The 24,396-nt window shown below is 40.4% G+C and overlaps 1 protein-coding gene and 1 long non-coding RNA gene across 5 annotated transcripts in view; one reads left to right on the top strand and one right to left on the bottom strand.

The window, feature by feature from the left end:
- The first annotated feature begins 5,730 nt into the window (after positions 1–5,730).
- CUL3 (cullin 3) overlaps positions 5,731–24,396 on the top strand; it is a 58,912-nt gene continuing 40,246 nt past the window's right edge. Inside the window, exon 1 of one of the 3 annotated variants that reach the window (XM_037406543.1) lies at positions 5,731–6,201. In XM_037406543.1, coding sequence (XP_037262440.1) covers positions 6,136–6,201 — 66 coding nt within the window. In that variant the 5' untranslated portion in view covers positions 5,731–6,135. Of the gene's footprint in view, positions 6,202–22,307; positions 22,327–22,591; positions 22,676–24,396 lie in introns of those variants that run through there. The other 2 variants (XM_037406545.1, XM_037406544.1) reach the window with 2 other exon arrangements.
- Positions 7,612–23,329, bottom strand: LOC119156588. Of its 2 annotated transcripts, none has more exons than XR_005107217.1 (2): positions 23,117–23,329; positions 7,612–9,357 (listed from the first exon to the last, which is right to left on the bottom strand). It is a non-coding gene; the product is annotated as an uncharacterized LOC119156588 (long non-coding RNA). The 2 variants fall into 2 exon arrangements; XR_005107216.1 differs by lacking the exon at positions 7,612–9,357 and adding an exon at positions 18,722–21,676.

The following is a 24,396-nucleotide window of genomic DNA, read 5'->3' as shown; positions in this document are numbered from 1 at the left end:
AATCTGAAAAGGCCACAAATGTACAGGCATTTTAAGTATGCAAGGTGACCAATTCTCTGTCACTTAGTGAACAGGAAACGTCAAAATAGGTGAGGCATGAAAGTCAGTAACAGCCACAAATAAAGTAATCTCTGGTGAGTATAACTATGAAAACTCTGAAACATGTTTCTCCCTCAACTTTCAAAGCAACTTCCTCCAGTCCCAAAGACACTGAATAGGTACTAAGAAATGAGCTCTCCTAAGAATAAAAATTCATCAACCATCTCAGAGCAGACGTTCTCCAGGGCCAGCATCGTGAGTGCCACAGCAAAGAAGTGAGTGCTACCAAACACCTACATTACCCACCTGCATCTGCCTATGGTGCCAGGAGCCAAGATGGTTTTACTACTGAAGTGCCTCAGTAAATCTGGAGCTTCTGTTTTGGAAGAAAGTGGTGTTAGCTAGTCCTGACAAAACTCGCCCCGTTCTCATTCTGTCTTGGTATTTAGCAAGTTACTGAGCTTCATTTGACAGATTGAATCATGAAGGATCTGTTGCACATGTAGGTAAATAGTTTCAAGGAATAATTACTTTTGGTGTGGCATTGGTTTTGATCTTGCTTCATTTTCCAACCGTTTTGTTGAACTGTCTTTTCCTACTTGATTTAAATGGCAGTACTCTCAGAAACCACTTTCCCACGTGGGTGCTTTATACACCAAGATCAGGTCACCCCTAACCTTTTGGCAGGTGTTTGTACAGTATGATGGTACTGGCGCCATCTTTTAACTTTTACTTGGGTTTGTGCACAATATTTTCTTCCATGGTTTGTACCAGAAACTTTTTTCCCTGAAAATTTGCCGTGAGTGTTTTAAAGATGGCTTTTTTAGGCCTTCTTCTGACACATGTACACATTTGTTCATCTCTAAGAGCAGACTGTTGTGATGCAGTAGGAAAAATTTCTGAACCTGAACCATTTGTCTAACCTCACCATTGCAGCTTTCACTGTTGACTGCAACTGCTGTAGCATGATTATTTTTTTTTTGTAATGTGAGCACTGCACAAAAGATTTGCTCCAACCAAATCTCCTGTCACGCTCCTGAAAGCCTGTGAAAACTCCCGACTTGGCAGTGAGGCAGCGGTCTCACAGCTAGAAAATGTGGCTGTAACAAGAAGTCTGCCTTTTCTCAATGCAATAGCATCCCCTGTTCTAGCAGTAGCACTGTAGTGAGGACACAGGCATTTATACAGGTACATTGTACTGCTCTAGTCCTTGTTTGACACAGTTAGGGTGCAAAAGCAGCTGATGGTACAGTAATTACAGCAATTGCTGCCGTAAGAGAAGCTGCAGTGCTGGTGAATTACAGGCCATCAGTTTGCTGGTGTATTTTGCAGCCATATTGTGTAAGATGACTGTCAAAGGCATGCATTAGAGATTTGAGTTCGCACTTGAACCCAGACTTGACTTAGTCTGTTAAGGACTTCATTATTATTCGATGTGTTATTCCAACAATCTCGAAGTGGGTCAGGTACTGAAAGGGAAGCCGGTGCTGGTTGGACAGCATTAACGTTGGTTATTATGTGCATTGTCTGGTTAGACCTGTTTTTAAAATGTGCCACTACATGATGCGCTCATTACAGCAACCTCATCATCTCCTGCCAGTCCTCAGCACTCTGCCTGTAAACAGTCCACTCTGAGCCCGCCAGCGCTAGGGGCAGATCTTGTGCAACAAGTGGTGGGGGAGTCTGCTGATGGGACGGAAAGTGATACACAGAGCTCTAAGGGAGAGCATGGGTTAAGCTGTGCCCGTCAGCAAGGGTTTTGTCTGTTAAGTCAGGTCAGTAATAGAGAACATAGGGTAGAGATAGTACCTCGACACCTCTTTTTCTTCCTGCTTGCAAGATTATTTGAAAGTGCTTCAATCTGATTTAATTTTGAAACTGTTGAGCTGTTTAGACTGTCATATTTTAGCATTTACTCTGTTTGTGGTGGCATTTAAATGCAACAGAAATTAAATTTGAACACAGCCCAGCCAAATGTTCTAAGCAATGAGTTTCCATGAGTGAACAAGCAAATGACTTTATGCTGCCTGTTTTCCTTCTTGCCTTGACACTCCACAGCCTTTCACTGTACCCACTGGAAAAAAAAAACCCAAAAAAAAAAAAAAACAACCAAAAAACCAACAACCCTGGCCCCTGATTCCGGGTTTTAAAAGAAGAGAACTCACTTTTTCCCACCACAATATGCAAAACTCTTTGGTTTCTTTTTTTCTGCAGTACAGTGAGGTCAAGCCCTGAAATGCTTGCTCCTGTGTTTGCAGTCAAGTATTTAGGTGTTCTGTGGACCAGGATGTGGTCATTCGGTTTCCTGCTGTGATAGAAAAACTTTTTTTTTTCCTTCTTTATGCTTGTGTATTTCAGTGGTGAAATACTACTGAGGATCGCAGGGGTGAGGGAATATGTAAGGAAGACCTGAGAATATGTATGTATGATTCCTTGGAAGTGATGTTTACTTTAAAAAAAAAAATACAACTTGGTTCCTGGCTTTGGTGGAGCACAATCAAGCCTTACAAAGGAAAAAGTCACCATTTGAGATAAAGAAATCATATTTTCATAGGTATATAGAGAGAATTTCTCTGCAAGTTAAACAAGAGCCATGTTCCACTTTTAAAGGCCTGATTATAAAAATGTAATTTTAGATTGATTCTAATGTAATGTACTCTTCACATTCTTCTAAAATTTCTTCCACCCTTCAAATGATTAAGGTAAGTGCTAAATCAGATTACAAGAACAGTGTTTAAATAATTAAAATTTGTTACCACCTTCAAGATAAACATGTCAATGAAAAGGGTCATCCTTCTTGCACTGAGATAAAGATGGCAACATATTGCTCAGGTGGAAATACTAAAAATGGATTAGCAGGCACCTGAACAACTTCCACTATTATTTAGTGATAGCATCAATACCTAAAATCAGAGGACTGATAGGACCTTAGAAAAAAAAAACACCATGAAATGAGTGCTTTGGATAATGCTGAGCTCTTCCCTGCACAGCACAAGTTATTTTGGGGGCCTTCACACCTCTGCATGATGTTGTGGTTGGTCGAAGATGCATTCAAGGCTGCTGCAACACACAGATGTGAACTTTCCAACAAGGGTGATTGCTCTTCTGCACAACTGTTACTTCACTGCCGGACTAACAGAAGAGATACATGTATGTGAGATAGCTAAGATGACCCAATTAAGCAACGGGGTGGCTAACTCTTATGCTAAACTCAGTTTCTCCACCTGTCTTCCTTCTGGCTGTAACCCACCTAGAGTTAACATTATAAGCACTTAACAAACCTCTAAATTAGTTCTCAGTGTAAGTTCAAAGACTAATTTTTAGCAAAACTTCATTTTGTACATTATGCATGGAAACAGAAAATTTGCACTAAAAAAATAGTAATTGTCTCCACCTTGGACAGTCACAGAACAGACCTCAGACATGAAGGGAGGAGCTACGGATGAATTTCTGTATAGCAGATGCCCTCACTGGGTCATAAATCTGCACAAAGAAAAGGCTCAGACTCCAAATTCAGCTTTTAGTAATAAAGTTACAACTAGCGATACACCTATGCTGCCGTGTTTTGGTTGTAAGCTCACAGTGTAAAATAAAGCTACTTGATGTGAGAATTGTGATCACTTGGTAGGAGAGTGATTTTATTTTTTCTTCAGCATGGTGTGCCAGACTGAACAGTTTCTAAGGGCGAGTCAGTGCTTTTCTGGCTTTCAAATTAAAATGTGCATTAGTAACAACTCTAGATGAAGAGAAGGCAAGAGGCTGGTGGTCCAGGGCTGCTATAAGCATAAGGCCAGCATCGGGAAGCACAAAAGCAGTAATTACAGAAGTTAATCTAGAGCAATCTGCAGTAATGGATACAGTAAGAGTTGTTTTTCTTCTTTCTTGAAAGAAGAAATGCCACTTCCTCAAAAACAGTTTGCAGAGAAATTTTGGTTTTTGAAAACAGCACTAAATTTGTTGAAAAGTACTCTTGTAACATTTCAAAAATGAAAACTCTGTTTCAGTACAAAATTAATTTTTACCTCCATTTTGTAAACTTTTTACAAGAGTCAAAACTAAATATTTTCAGATGACTTGATCTTAACAGTCACAGAATGGAAAAAAAATATTAACATAAGAGGTTGTCTTCATTTGGCAAAGGAATTACTTTGGAGGAGAAATAAGATTTAAATTATATTGAAATGTGGAAGCCATATTCTTCATATTAACAAATGGCAATCTTTCCCTTCTCATCTTATCTTTGTTTTGTCTGCATTTTGACTATACTGTAATTTTGGAAAGGCCTGGTTCATATTGCACAGTCATGTTGCAATCATTGTTTATTGTGTTGCTGTTATGTAACATCTTCTCTAGGTGTGTATACCTAATTCTGATCAGGACATTTAAAAAAGACTTATATGAGCATGCATAGTCCCAACGGGAAGTGGTTGTAACAAACTCAAGAGACAAAAACGGTGAAACTACTCTTACAGTTGCTTCTGTGCCCTGAGGGCACATGCTACATAAAGGCACCTGCAGGAAAACAGTGATGATAGAGGTAAGTGGAGCTGGATGCAAAACGTGCATCACAAGATGCCCTGCTATTAAGAGGACAGTTTAAGAGTCACCTAAAAGCAATTCTCTTCCGGGCTATGCCACGTACTTCCTCCGGGGGATCTTGAGCAAGGCATGTCTTGATCCAGATTTGTTTCATCCACTACATTATCAGTTAGTCTCCTGGTGACTGGGACCTAGATTGTTTTCTGGCTGACCAGCCTAACTTTCAGAGGCACTATGCTGCTCCTAACGCATGGAATTTGACATTTTCAAAACATTCTTCCCCTTTACAGCAACTGCCTTTTCCCGAATGACCTGCATTTAAGCCTGGGCTCTTGTAAGCACTGCCTCAGGTGGTACCCTCATTTCTCAGGCATGCATTGCGACTAAAACACAAACCATAAATAAATAAAAATGTCTTGCATCATGCCATTCTGCCGTGGAGGGCTACGCCTACTGGTGATATGATTCAGAAGGGCAGAATTGACATCCGGGAGACTTCAAAGGGTAACAAATAGGAAAAGGAACAAACTACCTTTCCTTTTTTTAGCTGTGCACAGCAAGGTTAATAACAGGTAGCCAGAACACGGGGTAGTCTGGGGGCCGGCCTGGGGCAATGCCCCGTTTTCCACAGGCCGCATGCTGCTAGGCCCACTCACGCTTCCCCCCGTGGGGGCCGAAACCCGCGCTTTAACCCTAATGAAGCATCTGCCACAAGCCCAAGGAGTGGGATATCCACGGGGGGGGCGGGACAGGACGACACCTGCCAAAAAGTCCCCACACGAAGGCAGCCGTGCCCGCACCAGGCGCCCCGCAGGCAGACCAGGCGCCCCGCAGGCAGACCCGCCGCCCCCGGCCCCACCGCCGCCCCTGTCAGGCGGCACCGCCCGCCCGACTTCGCCACGCCCACCTCCCCGCGGCGTCGCCCTCCGCCAATGAGCGCCGCCCTCTCCTCCCGCGCGCCTTCCCCGCCCTCCCCGCCCCGCCCTCCGCGACGGTGACCGTTCGGAGCCGCCCGGGCCCGCCCGTCGGAGAGGAGCCGACGGATTGTCTCGCGAGAGCAGCGGCAGCCTCGCGAGAGCGGCGAGCCCCCTCCCCCCCCCCCTCCCCCGCAGCGGCGCTCCGCCCCGCGGCCCTCCCGCCGCCCCCGCCCGCCGCCGCGGCCGGATCTGTCTCTCGCTGGCTGCTGGCTGGGCGGTGGGAAGGGAAAGGAGAGGAAGGGGGGGGGGCGCTCGGCCCTGCGCACTGAGCGATGTTTGTCCGCCATCGCGGCGGAGGAGGAGGGTGAAGGAAGCGCTGCCGCCGGAGCGAGGGGCCTGCGCCGCCGCCTCGCCCCTCGCCGCCGCCTCCCCCGCCGCTCCCCCCCTCCCCTTTGGCCCGGCTCGGCCCGGCCCTCCCGCCCTCCGCGCAGCCCCGGGGGCCGCAGCCCGGAGTGAAGGTCGCCAGCGGCCTCCCCCGCCCGGCGCCCGGCCCCCGGCCCCGCTCCCGGGGTCTGCCGCCCCGCCGCGCGTTCCCCGGCGCCCCTCCGGACGGGAGGCGCCGCCGCCGCCGGGCCCGAAGATGTCGAACCTGAGCAAGGGGACGGGCAGCCGGAAGGACACCAAGATGCGGATCCGAGCCTTCCCCGTGAGTACCGGGCCTAGGCCGGGCCGAGCGGCCGCGGCAGGCCCCGGACTCCTCCTGCCCGCAGGCCCCGCGGCCTCACCGCCCTGTCAGCCGCGCCGTGTGCCCGGGCCCGCGGGGCGACCGGGCGGGCCGGCCCCGGGCAGAGGCGGCCTGGCAGGGGGCGGCGGGTGCGAGCGGTACGGGGGGAGCTGTCAGCCGGCCGGCGGCCCCGGGCACCCCCGTGCGAATGGCGGGGGGCGAAGGGGTGTGTGTGTGTCTACGGCGTTGGGGGGGGCACACGGGGACGTGCGGGAGCCGCATCCCGGGGGAGCGGTGCTACCTGCCGTGCGGCGAGTGGGAGGTGGAGGAACTGGTCCCCGCGATTATCGTCTCCCTCATCAGTCAAGCAAATCAATTATGAAAATCCACGTACGGCATCGGGAGGAGGGGGGGCTGGTTTCTTTGTTTTCAAGGAAAAGGCCTCAAAGAAGGAGTCGGAGGTTATACGCCTACATCAAAACAAAATTAGCTAAGCCTTGTGTGTGTGGGGGGCGGTATTTATTTATGTCTTCTGGAGAGTTTCCTCTTGGTGAATGTATTTCACTCCCTGCTCCGTGAAAGAGGCTATAAGTCGTATGATTGTAGGATTTAGGTGGCATAATGCCAGCTGTTGAGAAGATGTTACTATAAGCATGTTGACATAGGTAACTTTCATGCGTGTTTGGTAGAACCATGAGCATACCATCCCTTTGACTTACAGAAGGGAATGAGCCAGATTATTAATTTAAACTGCTGTAAAGCTTGTTGTGTTTTGACAGTTGGTTCAATTAAAGCTTACAGCAGAATAACAACTACAGTACTATTAATGATGTTGAGGAAGGGGAGAAATAGAAAAGCTTCAGCCTGCCAGAGGATGGCCAGGAAATGTGTATGTGTTCATTGGTGTGTACGTTAAAAAGCAAGATACCTAGTTGAGTCACTGGCATTTAAGGTTTAGTGTTAACTTTTTGATGCTACATCTGATCCCAGTAGCCAGTAGTGTAGAACTAATGTGCCTTGCCTTTACGAGAAACTGGACATACCTGTTTATCGTATTTCACTGACAAGGGATATATCAATATATATGCTTCATCAAAACTCTCGCTGGTGAAATTAGAGAATTCTTTATATTCTCGAAAGCTGACTTAATCATAGCAAAAGCTGACTTAATCGTAGCAATCTGATTTATGCTGTTTTCCTCTTTCTTTTAATCATTGACAGTTGCATTTAGTGGTAAAAGTCAAAAGAAGAAAGTGGGCTATGAAATTATGAATTTTAGCTGATGAAAGGTTTTTGATCTCCAAATTGTATTTATTTCTTTATACAACCTTTTTCAAGAATGTAAGTTTTGTTAGGACGTCTTGGATTGTAGGAATAAAGAAAAAGACTTACTGCAGCATGGCCAGGGCTTTACTAATAAGTAATAGGAAAACTTGTACAAAAATAAAACATTACATATACAGCATGTATGTTTTATAACAAACTACGCCAGAAATATAGCAGTCTTTTAATTTGGTAAACAGATTCATGTATTCCAACCATGAATATGTAGATATGGGTCAGTCAACAAAGGCAGACTTAACAATGGGGTAAACTTTACTCTTCTTTTTTTTTTTTTTTTTTTTTTTTTTACTTTTTTCACCACCTTTGTAAATGAGCATATGAAGTCAGTTTGGGGGTTGAATTCTACTCACACAGAGCCCTGCTCTTACATGAATATTGTCATCAGGTTTTTTTCTTCTGAAACTGCTTTTGCTAGCATTGTCTTTCTTTTCAGTTGCTTAAGGAATGTCCAGGTTAAAAGTTTTAAAAAGTCTAAAAATTACCTTCTCCTGGTTAAACCGCAGCACTCCCTAAAATAATTCAATAATAGCCATCAAGGCCTACAGATCTTATATGTTCGATGACATCTGTTGGCAGCAATTTTTCAGGTGTTCCCTTGAACATACTTTCTTTTCTAAGACAATTTGTTGACAATCCTGTTGATAAAGTTGTTTATAGAAAAGAAGCATGTACTTGGTTGAGAGATTTGGAGGGTTTTCTCAGTCATAATTGCAGAAGGCAATAGCTGTAGTTTGTACAAAAATCTTAACGCAAAATTTGTGGAGGCCTGAGTGGTTGTATAGCTTTGGTCCTGCAAATAGAGCCAGTGACTGCCAGTGGGATTATTCATGTCAATGAGGTTGCATTTGTGTGTGGGATAGAGTCTATATTTAGAAAATGTACTGTTCGTACTTCAGCTACTGATCTTCGTTCTTTTATCTCAAATTTGGTGGTTCTGCTTTTCAGTTCTGAATTAAAAGTGCTTCCAGAGGTGACTTTGTAGGCTGCTTCAATTTGTCGTCTTATTGATTGTCTTTCCTTAGCAGGTCTACCTGGCTTAGATAAGTTGGCTTCTTGCATGGATGTAGCAATTTACTATTATATTAAACTAGAAATAGCCAAATCGGAGAGGTAAGGTTCCTGTAACGTCACAATATTATGGTAACCCATCCATGTAGGTTCTGTCTCTTTAATATTTTCTATTTTTCATAATATTTTTGAAATTTCTGTTGTTGTATTTTACAGTAGGTAAAGGAAAGGAGAAATAGTAATTTGCAAAATACTACTACTACTTCAAAGTTTCTTCTTTTTCTTCCTTACTAGAATTTAAGTAGAAATTGACCAAAACATTTGAAAACTACCAGTGTTGTACCAAGAGATCTTAATGTTTTGGAATTATTTTTATTCTAGATCCCTTCTTTATTATTTTTTTCTAATTGGCAGCAGATTATCTGTCATCCCAAGTGTCCATTCATACTTGCTAGCTCCTGTTATGTGCCTTGATGTGTTTTTTCTTACCTCAAGGGCGATGACTTTGAGTACAAGGCATACTGTTTTGCTGAAGTGGGTTGTAGACTAAGCAAAAGTAATTGAGGAAAGTAATTTTCTGTACATTTAATCCATTCTTCTGTTCACAGTAGAGAAAAAAATGCATTTCTTTTCCTAATTTGAAAATTTAGCTTACTAAAAAAATGTTTCCTGTGTTCTCTTGTTGGGCTTGAATTGAAGATGGTGATAATCATTGTATCAGAAGTAGTCCAGATGAGGATGCATTCTTTTTTGAGACTTCAGACTTGAGTGGGCGTTTTTTCAAATCTAGAAAGAATAATGGAAATTTTTAGTGAAAGTTTATCGTATGTTCAGTAGAGAAACTGATGAGCTTAAGCTTGTGGAGTTAAGTAGCCTTACTTACAGCTGTAGAAGACTTCCATTGTGCTACTTTCAATAACCGCTTATGGTACTTTTAATGCCTTCCTAATACATAGTTGCTCTGTATTTATGTAAGGTCTATCTAGATAGCATTTTGAGTTATTATTTGAGTGTTAGAGTAGTTAAAGCAAGAAGTGAAATAGTGTAAGAGGGCTTTTGAGTGAGCGTAGTTTTTCTTAAGCAGTCTTTAAAATTTCTTGTTTCAAATTCATGCACAACACAACAAATAGGAATATGTTGTATTTGGACACTAAAAAAACCCAAAAATTTCTGAAATCTCAGTATTGTCAGTGATTTCTGTTGGATATAGTTTATAAGTTTTTAAATCATTTGAGGAGTGCAGTAGTATTTTTGCTGATACACAGTATGTGTGTTATGCAAAAATGCAAGGATGATACTTCTACAAGACATGAATTAATTGCACTTGTTTTGGAGAAGGATTGTGGTGGTTTTCTTCCTTACCCTGGTTTGAAGTACTTTCAGGGTCTCAGACTGGCTCTCATTGCTTAACTCTCAGTGAGCCCATTACTGCTGGCTAAAGGAATACTTTAAAAGCTCTCAAACAAGCTTGCAGCAAATCTAATTTTAAAATTTAGTTGATTTGTGAAAAGTGGTGCCAAAGAATGCTAGATTTGTACTTCAAACTTTTGGAGAGATGTGATGTTTGTAACAGCAAGCTAGCATGTATAAATCACGTTTCCCTGAAAATGTATTGTGAACTGTTCTGCTGTGACTTTAGTTAGTGGAAAACAGTAGCGCTAAATGTGTTTTGATGAAAAAGTGGTACCAAGTAAAAAATGCACATTTCTACAGAAATTAAATAGTATTTGAGAACTAATTTTCAAAATTCGTACAAGTCATGTTAAGCTGTGTTGAGTGAACGTTTTTGCAAGAACTCATCCTTCTCTCGTTGCAATATGTCAGTTGTCACCGTAAAATTGGTTGGTGAGATCTTTCTGGAAACCAGCATGACCTGATGTAGGTTATTGGATTTGATCTTCATAGTTGGGTATTTGGGTGGTTTTTTGAGTGCTTGTAATCATTTTCATTTCCTGCAGAGATATCTTTCCTCTTCAGAGCATATGCCAGAATTGCCAGTTCTCAGAACTATTCCAGTGGATCAGTATTATATAGTTACATTATGAATTCTGGAAAGCGTTTAGAGAGATCCTACACATGCACTTGTAATAGAATGAATCTTTCAAGTGCGTGTATGTGTGTGTATATATATATATATATGAAAAAGCTTCACTGAATCATATTATCAGCAGTACTTGTGCCCCAGAAAATTATCATTTCATCCAGTCTTATGCAAAAAGGCAGACAGCGTTTTACTTCTTTCAACCCCATTTATCAATTGATGATACTTCTTCCTCAAATAAACTTCTGTAAACCTGAAGTAAATGGCTTCAGCTCTTCTGTGAGAAAGTATTAAGACTTCTATTTTCATTGCCCCTGCTCCTTTCTCCTGAGCTGTAACAGCCACTTGTTTTAGGCTTTATGTAGGCAGAAGGCTTTTTTTTTTTTTTTTTCTCTCAGAATGCTGGCTGCTTCTGTGGTCTGTTTTGAATCTTGGGGAACTGATGATGCAAGTTGAGATGAGGTTTGTTAAATTTATACTTCAACCTGTAATGTGTAGATCTATCAATTCAAGTAGTTGATGTAAATTTTGTGTCTTACCTGAGCATCTTACAACAGATAGACCCTAGAAAACACATTTAATTGTATTTAAATATTTCAGCGTTCAGGTTCTGTAGGCAATATACGTATTTCTGTTTTGGCTTATAACCCTTGGAGTATGTATGCTGTATTAGTGAGTGACTGGAGAGGCATGGTGGGTGGGATGAGGATAGAATTGTAGGCTTTTTCATCTCTGATTAAAATCATGTAAACCCACTGAGTGCTGCAGGACCACCTGGTTAACTTAAGTTTTTACATGTTTGTCTTTGTAAATCTTGATACTTTTATAAAAGTAGGTTTGAAAATATAAAGCAATCTTAGCTATTAACCCATATAGTATATACAGCAGCAATAATGTTCACAACTAAAATTCTAGTAGGTTTAAAACCTAGAAATAAAACAAACCAAAGAACTAAAACACTGCTTATCTTATTCAAAAGAAGGAGTTGTTTTGGTGTCAGTTACAGAAAAATACAGAAATACTGGCTGTTTACTGGACAGTTAATCTTACAAAGGTCTTCCAGTTTTCACAGATCTGGGTTTTTTTTAATGAAATATTATGAGCAGACTGAATGCCCTAATACTACATTTAGAATTTTTAAGAGATGATAACACTAATTCCAGGATAGACTTTGAGTAGTTGTAGGTGGTTTTTTGTTTGGTTGGGTTTTTATAACACAGTGTACATATTATGTTTTAGTTGTGGTCTAACCTAATCTCATTAGAATTTCTGAGCTATGTAGATGTTCAGGCTTCAGTTGCAAATTTTCTTGGTTTTCCGTGTTAGTTGGGTCCTCAGTTCTGAGCAGTCATTTTTCCAGTTTGAATTGAGTAGGTGCCTCTGCATGGCACTGGAAAGTGTACTGCTGTTTGCAGTACCTGTATTTAAAATTTGCTTGATTTTTGTGCAAGAGTATAAAGTAACAGCACTAGGATTCTGTTAATATTTTTATACTGGCTAATTCAGTCTGAGTTTTTCCATGTGGCTGGGTATGTTTCTTCACCCCCTCATTCTTGTGTTGTATAGTAGTACATTATTAAACAGGATTTACTGGTTTTTTTTCCTTGGTAGTGGTAGGTAAAGGGGCTTTATCAGGGTTGCTGTAAAACTGATCAAGAGTTTTTGGTGTTCTACATGAGTTATAATAATAGTAACATAAAAAAATTGAAGTTTTTTTCCAGAAAAATTATTACAACTTTTCAAGATGTTTCTTCTTTTAATTTCTTCTGGGCAGGTAAAAACAGCATAAGTGGCAACATTGCTCAGAATTTCAAATACGTATTCTGAAGTCTTTGGCTTTGATCTGTGGGACATGTAGTCTTAGTGCAGGTGCTTTTGAATTTTCATCACCATGACTGATCTGCAGTGTCTGGTAATCTCTGTATGTGGTGAAAACATTTTGTGGTATGACTGGGACAGATCTTGAGATAAATTTGGTCGAGTCCATTCATAAAATGCACAGTGATTCTGTTACAGTCCAAAATATGTTCCTGACCTTGTGTGTATGATCACTGGATCTTTGATTTCTAGTAGGTACATGTGGAAAACCAACTCTTGAGAAGTGGGGAGCTCATATTTCTCATCCTGAGTCAGTTTTTTGTGGAAACAAGTACGAAAGTATTGTAGTAGAAAACTAGCATGGCCAACCATACTTTTTATCATGGTTGTTTTATTTTTCTGAAGTTCAGTTAAAGCCGGTAGAATTTTTAAATCACAAATGGTTCTTTTGTGAAGGTGCAAGTACTAGCATATTGGCAGAATGCTGTTAGATGACATAAAAGAACTTCTACATCTGCATTTTTAACATGTGCATTTTAGGGAAGGAAAAAAGTGTGTTTAATACCAGAGTACAACAAGGAGGACAAAACTGTAATAAACATTTACATTTGGATGGTGCTTGCTGTGGAGTTGCTTAGGTTCTTCAATTAGTTGTGCATAAAATTAGTGTCTGAGGGCTGAAGCTGTCTTGCTTGTAATTTAAATAAGGTATAATAGTATGCAAAATGTATGCAGATACTTGCTTTATTTGTTTATGATTATGGATGAGGAGCATTTGTGGAAATGCCAATTTTTGGTTTACTACTAATGAGAATAAACATAAATGAAGACAATAATAATTTAGATTATACATATGAATGTTATAAAACTGGACTAGCTTATATCATCAAAAATTCGTAATGTTCATTTCTTCTACTACCTGTGGTCTGAGAGTACATGCTGTGCGTGTCTGTTCCTTACTTTTTGCATGTGAAGAATCTTTATTGAAATAAATAACTTTCTTTTTACTTTCACACTAATTTTGGTTTTAAAATGTTGGTAGCATCTGAGTGGATCTATTTTTTTTTTTATGTTATAGGTGTGGATATAATCTTCCTGTGTAGCTCTGGATTTATTTTTTTCTGTTGCAGTCATTTTAGTGATGGTCTTGTTCTTCCAGGCACTGCTGATTTGTGCATCTGATCATGGTGTATTCACTGTATGGTGCAAAAATCCCCCAGAGAAAGGTTCTTGTCAGCATACAGTGGTATTGATTATTTGTAAATGTGTAAGTGATTTATTAAGTGTATCTTCCATCCCCTCCATGAAGTAAGCTGAGAAAAAAAGATTATCCTTTATTGGCCTCTGTCTACCATAAAATTTAATCTTTTATTTACAAGTTCTCAATTTGATATGCTGTTATTATGGAGGAGGAGTTGTCATCAAGCCCCCAAAACCTCTGAAGACCCTTCTGCGCCACCCCCACTCCCCCTTTATTCCTTCATCCCCCTGTAAATTGTTCATTGTATTCCTTGTTTTGAAATAGCTTCAGGAAATGTGTCTACAGTCTAGATAATCTGATAAGCATTTCATAGATTTTCTCTTTAAATAGTGTTGATTTTTGAACATTTGTAAAATATTGACCTACTTGCAGGTTAATTGAAGGAAAAAAAAAAACCAAACCCAAAACCAAACCAGAAATAATTCTTGCGGGATTTGCACTGAAGTTGAGTGGGCAAAGAATGGGTCATCTGTGGTTCAGGGAAGCTTTCTGATTCCAGGACATTGGGGTGGGGAAGTTAATGAACTAAAGGATTTTTTTCACTTGGAGAGATGATACTAGTGAGGAGACTCCGTGCCTTCCACAGAAGGTACAGATGTGCAGTACAGCATTGCTCTTCCCCTTGACAGTTCTTAACTGAGATTGAGGCACATATTATTCCGGCATTATAATGTTAATATTATACAAGTCATCACTAGAAAAGATCTGCCAAAAAAACCCATGAATTTGCCTCTTATTAAATTAATGCTATTTCTTTCTACTTTGTAGCATTAGGATGATGGTCTTAAAAGTAATGGAAGTACCATGACATACTGCATCGAAAGTTTTAAACACTTTTGAGTCAGGTAAAAAATAAATAAATAAAAAATCTGTTGGCTTATAGTTAGGAATGATAGCAGTAGCAGGCTGGGATGTAGTAGTGCGGCTTCTGCAGACAGTGACCTATCATCTGTTACGGCAGTTTCAAGACAACCTACTGCACGTTACCTGGAATGTTGCAGTCCCACACTTGGGTTTCAAAAGGAGTTTGAGAGCCAGGGACCAAAATCCCACTGAAATTTGAGAGTTCCAGCAACTTTTAATCTTTGCTAGTAAATCTTGTGAGGTTATAAGCAAACAAACAACTTCCCTTTCTGCTGTTCAGTCTTTAATAAATTGGAAGTAATTCCAGTGGAAGGGGAATGAGCCACGTTCGTTCTACTGCAGCGTGAGAACCTGCACGTGGCCAGTTATCCCAGGTGAGCTGCTTTGAGGAAATCTGCAGTCGAACTTACTTTGTTGCAGTTTGCTCATAGTCACATAGTCCTCAAGTTTTGAAAAAACATGTCCTTGGCTGTCCTAAGATTTTGTTGCACTGGAATGCTAAATGACTTGTGTGAAATTTTTAGGATCTGGCCCTTGTTTGTAAATGGGAAAGGCGTGCCCAGTAGTTTATAAAAAAATGTTGTGCCACTGTTTCCACTGTCTGCTGCTTCACCTTTGACAAGAGCCTGTTTGACAGCTACAGGGACACAGCTGAGTTCTTGAAGTGCAGAAATGTCTGTCTCTCCCTGTGCCACCTAGACCACCAGGATCCTGCTAATAGATGAGAGAAATGATTCACTCCCAGAAATTCAGCTCTTCTTCATTCCGTTTCTGCTGTTCTAATTAGCTTCAAATATTTTAACACCAACTTTGGGATAGAAACCTGAAAGTGATTGTATTTCTTTCAAGAATTGATTTCCTGCTGCTACACAAGCCTTTCAGATTTTTTTTCCCCATAACTTTTATTTGAGGAAACTTGTTTTAGGATTGCTACTTCTGAAGTGAGTCAAGAGGACTCTGAACTTCTCATTAGTCTTCAAAATACCAATATTAATTTTTATTCTTTTGGGCATGGGAGAGGAAGTAGGTAGATTTTTGGTGTCAAGGCTTTGTATTTATTCCTCTGTTTCATTTAGAATGGATTTTTGAGTTAACTGATCCTGACCTGATACACTTCCCCCACTCCCCACCCCCAGCTGTTACTTGTACCCTTAAGCAATCAAGACAACTACTGAAACAAGCCAAAAACTTATTTCATGTCTGAAAATGCTTCTGATACCTTGCAAAGTTAAACGTGAAAGGTCAGACTTCTTAAATCGTAAACTTAAATCTAGACTTCAGCTCTTAACAGTTTCCAATTTAGTAAGAGAAGCTTCAGAAGTATAGATGGTTCTTCCTTACTATTGTTAAGTTGCAGTGTTCTTAGGAAATAAGTAGTTTCATTATAGGTGTTTTATAATCCTCCTCCATTTTCAGGCACTATAGTAATGAGCGCTGTAGAAATGTCATTAAATGTTTCTAAAAGAACCTTGCTTAATAATACAGGCAATGTCACTGTTTTGGCTGTACAAGCACTTCCATTCTATAGCAGTGACAACTATCTTTTGAACTAGAACTTCCTATATTTAGCCTCTTACCAATTCAGTTCTTCTAGAAGTTTAAACCAAACCAGTTAATTGTTATATTTTAAATACAACTTTTTTAAAACAAGCCTCATAGCCTGATGGCAGGTGGGTAGAAGTTGTACCATGGTAGGGGGAGATTTACTCGTTTACAGATAATGCCTTTTGGTATTTGAAAAGGCTTTTATTTATATTTGTCTGCAGATGCTGGGGTGTGGGGGGGTGCAGGGCAGGGGTGAAGGTAACTTAAAAACTTGGATTTCTGTAGTTTTTAGTTAAGTACTATTCTGTTGTCCTTTTTGGGCAAAGCATGTGTGTAATTCTAGGATAAAGTCCCTAGTGTAATTAGTAGCGTCTTTGAAAGTTTATGTTGAAAAGAAGTTAATTTTTTGTCTGTTTTTCTTTGTTTTTCTCCAGTATCCAGCCCTGCTGGAGGAAAACATCCTAAAGTCATTGCTCACTAAAGCCATGCGTATTTCAAGGCGTTTGGGTCTTGTGGGAAATAACCAGTAAGACAGATAAGTGTGTAAGAGGCAGAGATAAGCTTGTTATACATGATCTTAGATACAGTATTTACTGACTTCAGTTACCCTGTTTTGTTACTTAACTTACTGATGTAGCCTTTATGCAGAACCTTAAAGATTGGTTTCTGTGAATGCATATATATCAGTAAGTGAATGAAAAATGAGGCTGGTGAACTATCATTCATTTTTCATTGCCTTACTCAGACAAGTAATATTCTGCTTTTATCTGTATTAATGAGAGTTTTGTTTTTATCTGTATTAATGAAAGTGACTGTTTGAAGGTGCAGTTTGTAAGCTGAGCATCATAAATTGCAAATTGAACCCATATGTTCATTTATACACAGTATAACATAGTTTGTGGACTGCACTTAACAGACCTGCAGGAGAGGAAAGAGATTGATAGGTCTTGTCCCCAGACTTAAACGTGTCAAGCAAGAGTCTGCATCTCTAATGGAAAAATTGAAAGAATGGCAAATTGGAGAGTCTCAGTGGTATTAGAGAGTAGTGAATACACATGGACCTTCTTTTTGAATGAAGTAGGTGCTCTTACATGCTATGCTTCTGCTAGTTACTGCTGCCTAAATATGTTGTCTTTTACAGGTTGGATATCTGTGAAACTGTTTTATGAAAGACTGTTGACCTTAGTCTTTATGTATATGAAGCATCTTATAGTTGCTCATTAGTAGTTACAAACACTTAATATGAGTTAGTGTTGGGAAGGTGTGTGAAGGTCTGTAAATGGGTATCTGTGTTCACAGAATCAGCACTGTGTCATTTTGTCTTTCAGTTTATATTTAGTTGTCTGCCTCTCCGGATTGTTTCCATTGTTTTTGCATTTTTAAAGAAATTAAAAAGGTTTAGATTATTATTTGCCTTGTGTTTATTCAATACCTGATGGCTGCTCAGTTTTACACAGTTCTTAGTCACAGTTGAAATGAAATAGGTGTTTGGGAGAGTTGTTGTTCTCATTTTTTTTGCCCTTCAGGATATTATGTGCCACAGATTTGCAAGACTGAAGTTGAGGAGGGGCATTTGGGAAAAATGAAGAAATTGTATTAAATAGAAGTTGAAATATAGAAAAACTGAGGTATGTTAGCAGTTCAGGATTAGTCTCATTCTTCTGAAATGGTTCCTAAAATATTGAAAGAGAAATGAGTCTCTGATCTTTCTTCAGATTTGTTCAATCTTCTATACATGTCAAAACTGTTGCTGCAGTAGGACATTTTCTGTTAAAGACTTGTTTTAAACTGTGCATATAGAGTGTTAAATTGCTATTAGATGGTAAAGTTTCTGTCAGGTCTACCTATAATGCAGACAAATGTTACCTCTTGAGAGGAGGAGCAAATCTGGTTTTTCCGGGGCTTTAAGCTTACTAGGAAAGGAAGTTCTTGGAGGATATTATAGTTTGCTGTAAAGCTTATCAAAACTAACCAACCATACCCCTTGCTCTTTAAGCCCCTACCCCAAAGCAGCATGCACTTTGTGATGAGCTCAGCAGTGCTCTAAGACAATGCCTTGAAGGTAGACTAAATCTGTCAATCATTATGTAGGAGGTTCAACTCCCATCTTCTAAGGAGCAATTATGTTTTAATCTACTTACACCTCTTCTGTTCCATGCTGGCAGAATAGCTTTTTGTGGCTGCAGAACCCATTTAAGCAAAATGGAGAAGGAAAGGGTTTTGCCTAAAATCCTGCAGCTCTTGGGTGTTTCAACTGACAAAGAGGATTCCTTTTTTGATTTAATTGAGTGTTCTGCTTGCTTCTGCTGAGTAAAGCCTGACAGCCTGGGAAGGAAAGGTGGATACTGCAGTTCTTGCATTTCTACTACTGACTGTTTGTTGTGATAGAGCCCTGCCTATTCTACAGAGGGTCAGGCTAGAGTTGATTTTACTCTTGGCCTTTATGAGATTACTCTCCACACTGGTTACTCAGCTCATCTTCTGAGCCTGGAATGGAGCATGGTGCAGGCCATGAATATTCCTTGCAGGAGGAATCTCAAGAGGCTTAGTGTAGAGGTTGCCCACCCAAACAAGTGTGAGGCTTGGATGTCAAGGCATGAATGAAGAATAAAACACAAATATTAAAAATGGTGTCAGCATTTAATGTTGTAAATGATAACTGGCAGATGCCATAAGCAAACAAAGGCATAGATTTCCCCACCACCATACACACCCTCTGAGGGAGTGTAATAAATATTATAGTAGGCATTTCCTGACACTCCTAGGACATGTGGGGAATACTGGATCAACATCTTCAGTTGTTACAGGTCACCTAGGAGCAAAAGCCAAGTTACTAGGATCAGTTTTGATAGCGCATTGCTGTGACTTCCCTGTGACTCTTTCAGCAGATAGCCAAAGTTGAGTAAGCTGCAGAAGAACAGCAGTAGGTCAGGGTGCCCCTTACTTTCTTCATGCTCCTTCTCTTAGCTTACAGTAGTGTTTTTTGGTCTGTAACAATCAATCTATTCAGATAACGCTATTGAGGAATTTTGTGCCTGGTGGTTTTGGTAGTTTAGAGATCGGTTGCTTTTATTTGTGTGTTGTGGAGTTGTCTGCTTTGTGACATACTGATGTTTCTTCAGCAGTGAGGTGTAGCCAATGCATCTTCTTCCAGATATGCTTATCGCTATACAGTGATGAAAATCTCAAAATTCAGAAATGTGAAAATGGAGCTCTCCATTTGTCATTAACAAGAGTACATTTTATCAGCTCTGTAGTTGAAGGATCCGTAGTTCCATATATTAATAGGCCATTTTTCAAGAGATATTCTTGGTGCAAACACTAGATAATATATCTCTGTCACTGTAAATTCTTGTCTTTTAAATTAACAATATTGGAAGGGTTTATAAAAATTCAAGTAGTGATTAATCTCTGAGGCAGGAAGTGTGCTGCTCTTGCTCTTTTCTGGAGAACCTCAGCCAAACTTCACCCAGAATGAAGGATCCAGGCTAAGGATGCTGAGTTATTCTGTAACAGGCTATTTAATACCACCTTGATGAATGCCCTTTCTTGAAATCAAAGTGAAGACTATTAGTTTTGACAGCCTTCCTTGCCTCTTGGACTGTGGGTCAGGACCCCTGTGGTGGCAGTTTTAGGTGGCAGCAGTCAGCCCTTGCTCATTTTATCTGCTGAGGGATAGGAAATGGTGGAGTGAGAACAGACTGCAATCACTAGATGCAGATGTTTACTCCCAGAGCTGCTAAGTAACTTTAATTGTCAGTATCCACTTGTTTCCTTCAGGGCAGAGCGTAAACACTTGCATTTTGTAATTTCAGTCGGTTCTTGCTCCAGTGCTCTGGGGTATTAGGCCTAAAGGGTGTCATGGAAAGGAATGAGGCAGGTCATGGTTGCGTTTTTTGAAAAATTTGAGAAACATTGCTGAGCAGTAATAATTTCCAAATTGATCTCTTTCACCTGGTAGTGTGTAGAATAGTGATAAATGCTCTGCAGCTAGTCTGTAGAAAAATTGAATAGTAATGTTTGTGACTTTTTGAGGTAAAAATACCCTGCAAGTGTGTTTACAGTATGTTAAAATTTCTGAGGATTAACAGTGGTCTGTTTTGGTTTGAGGTCTTTGTGAGAACTTTATAGAACTTGTCCAGAAACTCTTTGTGCAAAAAGGATGAGAAGCTGTGTCTAGTCACTAGTCCTGTGAGTACTAGTTCATGTGCTTCCTGCTTCTGTTGGTTGGTACGCCTCTGTGGATACTCCTACAGAGATTCTGTAGGACATCTATTACCTCTTCCTCACTTCTTTCTTACCGTCTCTTATTCAAGAAGACTAAGTAGCTACTTCCGATAAAAGTAAGCTGGTGTAAACTGTCAAGAATTCAGGAGGTTCTTAAGCAGTTACAGAAGTAAACTTTTCCTACAATTCATGGTACTTCAAGCATGTTCATGTAAGTAAGAATAGCAAGTTCTGAGAGTTAAGGGCAAAATGACCAACTGACAAGAATATGAAATGAAGTTGCATACAAAGGAGACAGTTGTAAAGGGTAAGCTGTATAGAATGGAAATTACACCAAAAAGTATTTTAATTTTGTGCAAAGTAATCTCGATTTCGAGCAGTAGGTCTGTTTGATGTTCTGCATGAATCTGGGAGTTTTAGCGTTGTTCTTTGTAGTAGGTACAATCTGGGGAACAAATGTCTGGTTCCACTGGTGACAAGCAGCATTTTGTTGCTCACCTTTGTTATCCTGCAAAACATTTCAGTTGGAAGAGTGATACTGGCAGTTTTAATAGGTCACACTTGGTCAGGGAGCCCTGGTTTTCTGGCTTCCTTGGTATACAGGTGTAATGTGTATTACCAAGCACAGAATGATTGAGGTTGGAAGGCACCTCCAGAGCTCATCTTGTACAACCACCCTGCTCAAGCAGGGTCACCTAGAGCCAGTTGCTCAGGACCGTATCCACACAGCTTTTGAGCATCTCCAAGGATGGGGACTCTATAACCTCTCTGGGCAACCTGTGACAGTGCTTGGTAACCCTAACTGTTAAAAAAAATAAAAATCTTACTCCTCGTGTTCAGAGGGATCTCCTGTGTTTCAGATTGTGCCCACTGTCACTGGTCCTGTCACTGGGCTCCACTGAAGCCTGGCTCCCTCTACTGTACACCCTTCCTCGAGGTATTTATATACACTGATTTGATCCCCCTGAGGCTTCTCTAAGCCAAAGAGGGGTGGCTCTCTCAGTCTTTTGTCATGCAAGAGGTGCTCCAGTCAGTTATCTCGGTGGCCCTTCACTGCACTCTCCATTATGTCCATGTCTCTCTTGTACTGGGGAGCCCAGAGCTGGATGCAGTACTCCACCCGTCTCACCAGTGCTGAGTAGAGCTCTTGACCTGCTGGCTACACTCCTCGGAAGGCAGCCCAGGATACCATTAACCTTCTTCGCCTCAAGGGCCCATTCAACTTGATGTCCAAGGAGAGCCCCAGGTTCTTCTCTACCAGGCGACTGGCCGGGTAGTTGGCCCCAGCATGTGTTAATGCAGCGGGTTGTTCCTCCCCAGGATGTTGCAGTTTCCTTTGAACTACATGACTAGAGGGGAGAGAATGATACTTTGTATGATGTTATGTGTTAATACCAAAACTACTAAAGTTTAGCTGTTTGCCCCTTTTGATTTAAGGAAGGCTGATAAAGTTGTTCAGAAGAGGTGGTGTCTGCAGTGTAAGCCTGGGGGAGGGAGAGACTGAGAAGTGTATTTAGGACTGTGCCTAGCGGTGTCATGCTCTTCAGGTGGTAACAGCAATAGATTGCTGACAGTGATTGTTTACTCAGTCTTGGAGCTTTTAAGAGGTTAGACAAACATTGTTAAAGAAAGTGCCTGCAAGTGCCTGATCCTGCACTGTGGCAGTACTGTGGAATAAAGGACCTTTTGAGTCCTTTGCAGACTTCGGTGAAACAATTGCACTTTAATGTACACTGATACTTTAGTCTTATTTCCTCAAGATGTACTTCTGCTACACTTCGAGTTCAGATGTTTTGTGTTCAAGCTGCATATTTGAATCATTAGCATTTGGGCAGCGGTTTCTGGAATTTTTCCAACTAGCAGATTCTTACAAACAGCTATCTCTTCTGCCAGTAACAGACTTGATCTCTCTCCCATTCCCCAAGAAAGGTAATGTTCAGATAAACTGGAGTAGGTTAACACATTTCCTCTCTTTGGTCACTTGCTTGGTATTATCTTGGTGAGTCTGTGTGTAAACACTGCTGAAATTATTTTTTTATTATTATTGCTTCTGAAAGCTTTTCTAAACCCGGGTGGTTGGGGTTTTGTTTTGGTTTGGTTTTTTTCCAAAGCACCAGCAGAAGCAGTAATCTAGTTTCTGCTTATATCTGCAGGAATAGAAGGCATAAAGAAAGCAACTGTATTACAACTGGAGTTCACTTTTAAATTACAACCATTAGAAGAAATCTGCAAATGAGCATGGAAAAACATTTGGGCTTTGATTCTGTATTCATATTTGTGGAAGTGGATGCGTTTTAAATCTGCGTCCAAGCCTGACTTAAAGAAGGGAGATGAAAAGAGATGAACCTGTGAGTTAATTAATCCAAGGGTAGATGTAGTCATTGCATTTCTTCTGTAACTTTGAGGATAATCATGCAGGAAGACCTCTTCTGTTCAAAAGCTAAACAACTGTTCAGCAGTGGAAAGGAAATAATAAATTTTTGTTAAAGCTTTACTTTAGTTGAACTTACTGTCCAAGAGAGTGGCCATTATTTAGAGTATAAGGAGTCTTTGCTTTGTTAGAAAACACTGGTGCAAACAAGGTAGCTATGCTAGATCTTTTTGGAAGATAGCACTCTTCTAACTTGATACCAGGTAACTTGAACAATCCTGTTCCCACAAACCCTCAGAAATCTAAGTCAGTAGCAGAATAGGAAACTGCACCGAGAAGCAGAGTCCTTCATGCTTAATCTTAAAAGGCAGTAAGTTTTCGTAGTACTATTTCTAATGTGTACTCCTTATAAAATTACCTTTTATGGATCTTCCTTGTGCTTCCAGAGCAGCTGGTGGTGAGTTGTTAAGTGGTGGAAAACTCTGTGTTGATGTTTGTATTCAGTGAGTTCGGAGCAAATAAGGTTACAAACATTCCTGGTTTCTTTTTTTTTATATATATATAGCATTTGGATTCAAGTATAAGAATTGCACAGTTCACTTTTAGCTTTTCCTTGAACAGATCTGGATTACTAGAGGTACTGCTTATCTATAACATACAGAAATGTTTACCAGCTGACCAACCCAGAATGCTGTAATACCTCTTCAAACTGGCAGCGGGTGGTTTGCCTGTTTTATGCAGATCATACTTTTTTTTTTTAATACAGTGAGCAATTAAATTGCAGTTGAGATTAAAAATGTGGCATGTTGGCTGGGAGATTTTTGATTAGCAAGGGAAGAAAAAGGCTCTGGGAAGTGTTGGTTTGAGTCTATGCTTTGTTTGAAAACAAAACCTTTTTTTTTTTAAAAAAAAAAAAGGAAAACTGAAAAGCTTTTACTTGGATTGCTGTCCGCAATTCTAAATGGTTGCCTTCATTATCAGTACTTGTAAAATTGCTTGTTCAGGAAGGCTTTAGAAAATAATTTCCCTGAAGAGGCACCAATGTAGCAAATGCAAATTAAAAGATAATAACTGACCTTTCAGTATTATACATAGTAGAATAACCAAGTGAGAGGGAAAATGTTCCACCATTTTTCTGTTACTTTGAGGTTTGGGGAGATAGGGAGCTAAGAATTTTTGAATGTGTTTGTGGTTTTGGTTTTTGGGTTTTTTTGGTGTTAGATATACAGTGACGTGAGTTTTGGGCACATACAGATTAGTAGGCTTATGGATCTGGTATCAGGAGAGTGGAAGAAGCAGTGACAGGATTATTTTTATCATTAAAATCTTTGTACTTAACCAAAATGCCACAAGATGAGGAGGATGGAGGAAGATGTGTCTTGTTTTGATTTTGTTCAGCAATTCAGTTCCTCCCAAGGCACTGAATGGCTTATCTTTATTATGAGGTGTACTTTTATAAATAATGCCTAGAAACTTGATATTTTGAAATTGCACGTAGAAATGTACTTTGAATGAAAAAAGTTCTGCTGATTCTTGTGGTTGATTACTAATGCAGGCACATCTAGTCTTCCATGTCTTTCCTCTATTCACTTAGTGGTTTCTGGGTGGAAGGGGAGGAAGAAGAGGGATAGACGAGTGCTGGTCATGATTTTCCTCTATAATGTCATACCACTATTCTTCAGTCTTTACTACTTTCAG

Source organism: Falco rusticolus, chromosome 13, assembly GCF_015220075.1.
Source record: "Falco rusticolus isolate bFalRus1 chromosome 13, bFalRus1.pri, whole genome shotgun sequence".
Classification (NCBI taxonomy): domain Eukaryota; kingdom Metazoa; phylum Chordata; class Aves; order Falconiformes; family Falconidae; genus Falco; species Falco rusticolus.
The sequence above is the reverse complement of the archived record's forward strand: the minus strand, read 5'-3'. Positions and strand labels throughout refer to the sequence as shown.